The sequence below is a fragment of the Hypomesus transpacificus genome, chromosome 15, assembly GCF_021917145.1.
Source record: "Hypomesus transpacificus isolate Combined female chromosome 15, fHypTra1, whole genome shotgun sequence".
Lineage (NCBI taxonomy): Eukaryota > Metazoa > Chordata > Actinopteri > Osmeriformes > Osmeridae > Hypomesus > Hypomesus transpacificus.
Window position 1 is genome coordinate 1,479,465 of NC_061074.1, and position 9,215 is coordinate 1,488,679.

Genomic DNA, 9,215 nt, shown 5'->3' on the forward strand with positions numbered 1-9,215 from the left:
CCACAGTCCTGGCCTGGACACACGTGGACCTAGGACCATTTCCTGCTGTCCTAGCCCAGCCTCTGTGTGTGTCTGGGGGCCTCAGTAGGGCAGGTAGCTGTGCTGGTTGGGGTTGCAACACTCAGGTCCGTGGGTCAGGCAGGGGGCAACCTCCAGGTCCGAGGCCCAGTCAGGGTAGGACCAGTGGGGGCAGGGGCAGGGGCAGGCCTGGGGTCCCCCGCTCTGGAGCAACTGCACCTCCTGAGGCAGAGAACAACACAGGAATGGAGGAAGGTAGATAATGAGGGAGGAGACGGACCGAGGGATTAGGAGAGAAAGGAGCTATTCATCTTCAAATGGCAGCGGATGAGAGAAGAGAAGGGTATTAGGAAAAAGACGTGATGAACTTGACATGGTGAGGGTCGAAAGCACACGGCTTCTGAGGAACGTTCTGGTTTTTGTTCACCCAAGCCTGTTCATCCTGATTATATCATAAAACTTTTTTTTTTAATGCATTGTTATTTACTATGAAGAACAGAGGCATCTGCACAGTCCCAATGCCTCACCTCTGGGCCCTCATAGTGGCTGGCTGGCTGGGTTGCCTGTGCTCCCTGCTCCATGGCTCTGGCCTGGTCCTGGGGGGTGCCGGGTCCTCCATGAGGGGGGTTGGGGTAGCCCCCCGCCACCGCTGCTCTGTCGTGGGCGGTCTCAGGGGTCTGTGTCAGCCCATGGGTGGGCTCGGAGCGGGATGAGCGAGCCCCAGGCTGTGGTAAGTGCTGGTTCTCACCCAGCCTGGTGAAGAAGGAGCGAGGTAGGCCCATGTGGGGGTCCTCTCTGTTGGCTTGGCCCAGGACGGGGTGGTCCGTGCTGGGGCCTCGGTGATGGCGGCCTGGGCCTTGGCTCTGGAGAGAGGTCTGGCTGGGCAGGAGGCTGGAGCTGACATCGGAGGTGGATACAGGCATGGATGAGAAGTCATAGCCGGCCTCCATAGCCCAGACTCCCATGGAGTCATCCAGGCTGATGTCATCTTCAAGGCACAGCTCATCCATCAGCTCTGAGGGCGTTTGCGTCTCACTGGGGGGCCTGGTTGCATGCTGGGAGTTGTAGTCTATCCCCTCGTCGTCCTGGAGGCCCGCCAGGTTCTGGCTGGGGTGGTGGGGGAGGGGCTGAACCTCAGGGCACAGTTGATAGACTTCCAACTTCCTCTGAGACAGGAAGCCCTCGGCCCCGTCACCCACGGTTACCTTCTCCAGGATACGGGCCCGCTGGTACGCGAGGCAGGAGGCGGTACTGTGGTGTGTGAACTCGGGGGAGGAGCCCAGGTGGGTCAGGGTGATGAAGGAGTGTTTGAGAGCGTCAGAGGGCAGGATCCTCTCATGAACGCCCAGGGTCAGCATCCTCTTCAGGAGATCCACCATGCTCAGTCTGTCCACGCCTTCTGCTGCCACATCCTCCTGAAACACCTTCCCTTCCTGTCCTGGCCCCGCCTCCGACCCCCGATCCAGGTTGACCAACTGGTCCAGAGAGGTGAAGACGTACTTCCTGCGCCTGCCTCCACCCCCTCCATTCCCCTGGCCCGAGGTCGGGCGTCTCTTGCTTGGCCTGGGCTCCCACTGGCTCTGGCCTCGGCTGTTTTTCTGGAACTTGAAGAACTTGCTGGACTTGCTGGCCGCGTTGAGCAGGCTGTCGTGGGGCTGGCCGAGGGTCTCACAAATGTAACGCACCTGGTCCAGCTCTGACTCCCCGGGGTACAGAGGCCAGCCCAGGAACAGCTCACACATCACACAGCCCAGCGACCACATGTCCACCTTCTCACAGAAGGGCAGGCCCAGCAAGATCTCTGGGGAACGGTAGAACCTGTATGAGACAGCAAAACATAGACCAACAAGATTACAGCTAAATTGTTTACTCTCAAATCCTGTATTTAGTGAGAATACAAATATTGTTTTCTATTGCTTTCTATAGCTTAAAGTATAGCTTAATAGCTCATATATGTCATTACACACACTCCATGGACATGTGAAAGATACCTGGATTGGATGTAAGGCTCCTTTACAAAACGAACTTCATTATAAATACTGGCAGAACCAAAGTCTATTAATTTCACATAGTAGGGATAGCGGCAGTGGTTCACGATCATCACGTTTTCCGGTTTCAGGTCAGCATGTATTATCGCAATCTCCTTTAGCTTGGCAAGGGCCTTCAGCATCTGGCACGTGATAGTTCTGATGTAGCGGACTGCCATAGGCCTAAAGCCATTCTCTTTCTGGAATTGGTATAAGTTCATTTCCAACAACTCAAAGACAAGGTAGTGGTGACTTTCGTCACGAAAGGCCTCGTAAAACTGAACAATGTTACAATTCGCAATGGTTGACCGCGACAGAGCGCCTATGAGTTTCAATTCATTTTTTATAACCCGATTTTTGTGAGGATCAATTTTCATACTTTTTACCGCCACCAGTTCTCCATCGCTTCCCCGCCAGCATTTTGCCACTTTCCCGAAGGTGCCCTTCCCAACTATATCTAAAGTATGATAGACCTCAGTTTCAGAATAGATATCTCTCATGCTTGCAAGTCGTACTAACTCAATCTGTCTGTTAATTTCAATAAAAAACATCATATAAATAATTATGAAATCATGGAACGTTCCCTGGTCAATAATGTAACCATTCGAATTCCATTTTATTGGCGCCGGTTTCATCATTGCTTAATGGAATATTGTTTTTTTTTTCTCAAAATAGGCTATTGAAACAAAAACAAAATCTAAGTTTCAAAGTATTTCATATTTGATGTTAATGATTTATATTGTTTGCAGCGGGCCTACTGTTTTCTCAACCTATTTTCACTCCATGTTTGCTACAAGTTCAGGGACAGATGGTCTGTCCTATCTTATTATGGTCTGTCCTTAAATGGACAAAACAAAGGACTTACTGTGGCTTGTAATACATTGGCCCCATACATAGCGCTCTTTTCAGATCTGAAGGCGGAGCGAAGCGGCAGCTGCTGTGCAGCAAGACACAAATGGCGTTACACAAGCTGTCCAACACCATCTTCTTTATTGGCTTCATATCGCAGACGATATTTGTTTTAAATATTATAAAATTATCGAACATAGAAAATGGTTAAAGCTTTCTTGCTCCGCTGCAGCGGCTCCGTTATAGACTTGGATCCTCGATGCTGGTTGTTGGTTTAAACTCAGTATGGGCGAGGCTGTAAAGTTTACAGATTTATCATCGAAAAACGGTAGGAAATAAAACAACGAATGTAAAGTGAGATTAGTGTATGCGCATTTTTACAATTTCATCTGATGAATATGCATTGAAGGAAAAAACCTTTCCAATGTTATTTTCTAACGCACATTGGCTACGAGCTGGGGAGTTGGTCAATGTAAATTGTATAAGCCATCCAGACTGTCAGTGCAAATATATTTAGGCATAGTAAAAACACGGAATTGTGTGCATGCATGTGTCATAACCCGGCAAAACTATGTTACAAAACTTTGGCGGCTTTATGTGAATTTGCATTTGTAAAGACTATTAAATGCAAAGTAGGATGTTTATGTAATCTCGTTATGAATCATCCGTTTAGCTAAATCTTTTTAATCTCAGTTAATGCTCTCCTTGCAGATTCGGCCGACCGGTGGTATTCAAAAAGAACGTCTGTAAGATTCAGCCGCGCCACAGAGAATCTTCCTTTTAGAAAGGTTATCAACAAGTATGTATACGTTTTTTCTTATGCATGCAGTTTCACATATTCACGTTATACACACACTCATTTTTTCCACATACTTAGTTTATTTGACTAAATTAGAACACTATTACGGTTCAGTCAGGGCAGCAGTAAGCATGCTGTTATTCAGGTTCCTGGCCCGGCCAGCTGCTCGTGTAGACAGGGTCAGTGAGATAGCTTTACCACGTATGGTCCGTTGTGTTGCATTCAGCAGGCCAGGGTCTGGGCACACAAGGAACTAGAAACACAAAATATACATAATATCCACTGTTGGTTGAAACTGGATTATTTTTTATGCTTTCCTATTTTAAAACTGCATATGCAAGGTTATGAATCATTACATAGTTAGCATATTTAACACATTGCAGTAGCAGAAGTCTAACACTAGAGGGCATTGGTGCAATCTCTACTGGTCTCGTTTATAACAAGTCACCACCAGTGATGGGAAGTTCGGTTCTTTTTACTGATTCGGTTCTTTGAATCTCGTTCAGTAAAATGAACGAATCTTTTTTCGAGTCATTTGTTCATTTCAGGGGGGGGGGGGTTGGGGGCTATACGTCCACTGCAAAGGACGTATAGCCCCTATACGTCCACTGTAGGTTAGTGCATGACATGTGCACCAGCAAATACTATTTAAAAATAAATTCCTGCATTAAAATAATGTATCATGAGTTTGTATGATTTGGTCATGTATTATCACACTAGCATTTAATTATCACGTCAAACAATTACACTGCACTAAACTGTAAGTGTAAATGTAAAGTGAAAATAACAAAACCAGTCAGTATGATGACTTGAGCGAATATCATTCATTCACGTCTTACTAAAACAGCGGCCACGCGAAAGGGAATAAGGAAACTGTTTCCTCTACTAAATAATACAATGCGGGTCACGTGAAAAAAGGATCCAAAGACTCGTAGAAAGACCGAGTCGGGGAAGGAACTAATCATTCGTTTCCTCTAGCTACAGAGCCTATGCAGGTCACGTGAAAAATGATCCAAAGACTCGTAGAAAGACCGAGTCGGGAAAGGAACGAATCGTTTGTTTCCTCTTGCTACAGCCTATACAGGTCACGTGAAAAATGATCCAAAGACTCGTAGAAAGACCGAGTCGGGAAAGGAACGAATCGTTCGTTTCCTCTAGCTACAGAGCCTATGCAGGTCACGTGAAAAATGATCCAAAGACTCGTAGAAAGACCGAGTCGGGAAATGAACGAATCACTCGTTGAGAGGACTCGTTACTCCCGAGTCCTTATAAGGATTCGTTCAAAATGAACGAATCGTTCACGAACGACACATCACTAGTCACCACCCACATAGTAAATACGAAAATTGATAAGAAACAAACGTGTACGTAGGTTTTTAAGACATATTTGAACCTGAATCGAAGTTCATGTAAACGATCGGGTCCTGTTTATCTCTCCCATGCAGTGGCTGTCTGAGGATGGTGTAGAGTCCCTGAGGAGTGGTTACAGTGAGGGGCTGGTAGCAGAGCCAGATCGACTCAGCCTTTCCCTCTTCAATCAGTCCACATTAACCAGACTCCCCCATGATAAGACTGGGACCTGACGATGGAGATTACGCACGTGTACGTCACTTTTTGGTGTAATTGGCAGGTCTCTCTCTCTCTCGCTCTCTCTCTGTCTCTCTATGTGTTGTATTCATGTCCATAAACTACGAAACTATGCTGTCAGGGAAGCATGCAGCATAGCCCAACCCAGAGTTTATTTTAGGTTCCCTGATGACTTGGGGTGAAGGGTCTTAAGGGGGAGGGGGGGGGAGAGTGGGGGAGCGAGTGAGAGAGGGGTGGTAGGGGTGAGGGGAGGGGGTGGAAAGAAGCAGGTGAGGGGCAGGGGCGCTGGAACTACCCCCTCTGGTGCCCACGGCTGGGGTAGAGGGGCATGTGGTTTAGGGATGGGTGCATGTGAGGGGCTCAATGAGTTACTGAGCAGTGGAGTGACAGGTGGTATGATGGGAGGGGGAGGGGTGGGCAGGGTTGTTGGAGGCACTGTTCAGAAAGGGGGTAACTACATTTTAACTAGGGGTATCAGGACGTGCCTGGGTACGGGGTAGACGAGAGGTGATTACAGTTTGAGGACAGGATGCCCCTGCCCTCCTTCCAGAACCCTCCACTCACGGAAGCCCTCACGCACAAAATTCATCATCCACCCCCTCCCCTTGACTTTATTCAGTGTTCCTGAGGAGGATTGCATCCAATTTTGTTGTACAGTGTACAATGACAGTAAAGATATTCTATTTAATATCTCTGCCTGGTAAATAGGATATTCATCCCAGTCTGTATTATCTCTCCTAAGGAAACAACAGGTGATTCGATCGGATGTGAATGGACCAAACCAGATTTGACTGGATCAGACCAGATCTGACTGGACCAAACCAGCTGTGACTTGATCAGACAAGATGTAAGGCGGGCATCACATCAACATCACTGTTGGAGATGGTGTGCCAATACAGTAGAATACATACCTTACTCATAACGTTAGTCCTAATAGTATGTGTGTCTCTTTGGTGTGCATGTCTCTATTGTGTAATATGATATCTTAGTCCAGCCTTCATTAGTCTCCATTGCACTTTAATTACCATGCAGTCCTGCCTGTGGGCTTGTGTGTTGACGAGGGTGCGTACAACAACTGTGGACCCCCCTTCCTCTGTCTGGTGATGCCAGTACCAGATCCAGGGCCCGGGGGCCCTCCACAACTTTGGGTTTCTTGTTCTGATACAGCTGACACAGATAAGGACAGGGTTGGATATTGATGTGATTCTGACGGAATGAGTACATTTTTGCTCTGTCTCACTCCCTCTTCCTCCTACTCTCCTTCCTTTCATCCCTCCGTCTTTCATCTCTCTCCTTCTCTAGCGCTCTCTCCCCCTTTTGTCTTTTCTAGGTGTCGGTGGCAACCGTGGGAGTGATGAGCCACCAGTTTGAAGAGTGAAACTGAACACAACTGTTCAGAACCGATCTTTTGTAGCAACCTTAGAGAAACCAGAAATGGACAATATTAGAACATTGTCCAGTTGCCCTGTTCTCAAATTTAAAGGTCTGGGAAAAAATGGGATTTGAACCTTATCTGCAGTCAAAACCTCTACCACAGAACCATCAGTGTTTCATTGTTTTTATGTTTCCAATAATAAAGTGTCTGTCTCAGCTGGTCAGCTCTGTTTGTCTCTGCAGTACATGCTAGTTCTTTACCCTCCACCACTCCCAAGGTAATCTTGATAGGTCAGTAGAGGTTGGGCAGGCCTATGGCTGACGAACCACATCAAGTCTGATGTTTCTGGAGTCAATGCTAATCTTGTTAGCAGAAGGACAGTCAAACACACCAGCAACACGGATGAGCCCTCAGTGACGTGGTTACATACATTTGATTTGACTTGTGTTAAGACTGTGTACTTAAGTGAGCATGTGATCATTCTGAGATCATGGAATTATGATTGATAAAATCATGTCCACATCTCAGAAGCCACATTTATGTCAGCATCCCAGCTTTTTAAAACACAGATTAAGTAAGAAAAAGGGTTTTGTTTTATCACTTTATGACAAGTCATTTGTGAAATGGCCTTTTAAGAGCACAGTGAAACGACTGATGGGTTTTGTCTCAGTGTGTGAATTCCTTGTGTGGGTGTTTTAAGTGTGCATGTTGTCTCTCCTTTCAGGAACATTCTCTAGCGACACCAGTTGTTATGCCAGAAACAATGACTTTGCCCTCCAACGGTTAGCTTTGTCCGATTCCTAAAAATACATTTTTATTTCCACATCAAATACACTTTCAAGGTCTGCCCTGTTGACATATATTTCAAGAGAGGAAACACTTCTAACAATAAATGTGAACTCACAACTCTGCCGCCCTCCACATGGGCTGGAGCGAGCTAGCTGCTCTTACCTAGAACATGACTCAGCTGTCCTCGTCAACGGGGAAATAACAACGGACTAAATACACAAAGCGAGAGAAAAGAAACTCTGGTACCTATGTCACTCCATACCATAGAAATGCAGTGCTCCCTTACTGCTTATAACTTAGAGTGAAAGAACAAAAAAGCATACTAAGGCATGGAATATGTGTGTGTGTTTGTGTGTGTGAGAGAGAGAGACAGACAGACAGACAGACAGACAGACAGACAGACAGACAGACAGACAGACAGACAGACAGACAGACAGAACAGGAGGTCAACAGGAGTGAGGCAGGCCAGCCTGTTTACCTCATACCAGGGTGGTGTGCCTATGACTGCGTGTGTATTTCCCTCTGCTAACACTGTGTCCGAGGGAGGGGGGGGGGGCGTCTGTGTCTGACTGGGTGTCCACTGCTCAGTTCACACTAAGCCTGATAACAAGGCCTGCTCGCTCAATGCTAAAGCCCCCCGCGCCACATTACAATAGAGCAGGGCTTTACCGAGGAGGGCAACCAAACTGCTGACTGTCCACTTGAACTAATACGCCCCTATTTTGTCCTGTCTCGCCCCTGTCACCCCTTTCTCTCTCTCTCTCTCTCTCTCTCTCTCTCTCTCTCTCTCTCTCTCTCTCTCTCTCTCTCTCTCTCTCTCTCTCTCTCTTCCTCCATTCAACCTTCCATCCCCCCGTCTCTCTCTCTTAGTTTCCCAGCCCAGGACCCTATCTCTTTCTCCATACTACCCTTGTGACAGCCTGGTTGGCCACCAACCCTACAGACAGCCTGTTCTTTCTCTTCTCTATCCTCTCTTTCTCTCGCCCTCTCCAGAGAATCTGCCCGTCTGCTAGCACTCGCCTTTCGATCTGTCGTTTTTCTCGGTGTGTCAGGTGTGTCTGTGTGTGTGCTGTGTGTGTCCACGTCACTTTGGACCATGTGTGAGTGTCTGCGTGGGATTTTCAGAGTCACCTGGACCCCCTCTTCCAACACAGGTCAGTGACGGGGCGGGGAGACCGGGAGCTGCGGTCCTCGTTAGCATCAAAGCTACGCTACACACGCTTCTCCAGTTCAGACCTGGAGCTCTTTAGATTCTGATTTAGTCATAACAGCACTGTGTAAAGTCTATGGTTTCAATTATTCATGTTGTTTACTTGATTTCCTTGTACGAAAGTATTTTTGATCATCCTAGACCTTCTTTGGTTAGATGTTAGATCTTCATTATTTAATAGTTTAATATCAAAGTATATCTTTTGATGTTTTAGTTTGTGTGTGCCTGAATGATCAGGGTTTAAACCGTGTTTGGCTTGTAAAAGAGTAGAGCACTGCCGTGCGTGGGCCATGTTTGCAGTACAAATGGAGAGGTCATCAACCAGTCTCAACCACAAACCTCATCTCAAGTTTTGAAGTCTATGTACACTCTCTTTTCCCCTCTCACCTCCTGTCCTCCCCTCTCTTCCTCCTCTCTCCCCTCCCTTCTGCCCCTCCTCCTCTCCTCTTCCCTCCTCTCCTCTCCTCTCCTCTGATGTCATGTCCTCTCCTCAGTTGTTTATGGCCCAGGGTGGTTGACCAGTCTATAGGTGGTTCCCCTGCCTTTGTCTATAAATACTCC

The 9,215-nt window shown here is 47.2% G+C and overlaps 1 protein-coding gene and 1 long non-coding RNA gene across 2 annotated transcripts; one reads left to right on the forward strand and one right to left on the reverse strand.

Moving 5' to 3' along the window:
• Positions 1-81: 81 nt before the first annotated feature.
• Positions 82-2,545, reverse strand: LOC124477884 (homeodomain-interacting protein kinase 4-like). The gene is made up of 3 exons (XM_047035954.1): positions 2,010-2,545; positions 546-1,836; positions 82-240 (listed from the first exon to the last, which is right to left on the reverse strand). Exons 1-3 carry the CDS (start codon positions 2,543-2,545, stop codon positions 82-84), a joined length of 1,986 nt encoding a protein of 661 aa, XP_046891910.1.
• Positions 2,546-2,943: 398 nt separating this feature from the next.
• LOC124478276 lies at positions 2,944-6,875 on the forward strand. Its single transcript, XR_006957220.1, has 5 exons — positions 2,944-3,222; positions 3,606-3,693; positions 5,139-5,295; positions 6,023-6,127; positions 6,583-6,875. It is a non-coding gene; the product is annotated as an uncharacterized LOC124478276 (long non-coding RNA).
• Positions 6,876-9,215: the final 2,340 nt, after the last annotated feature.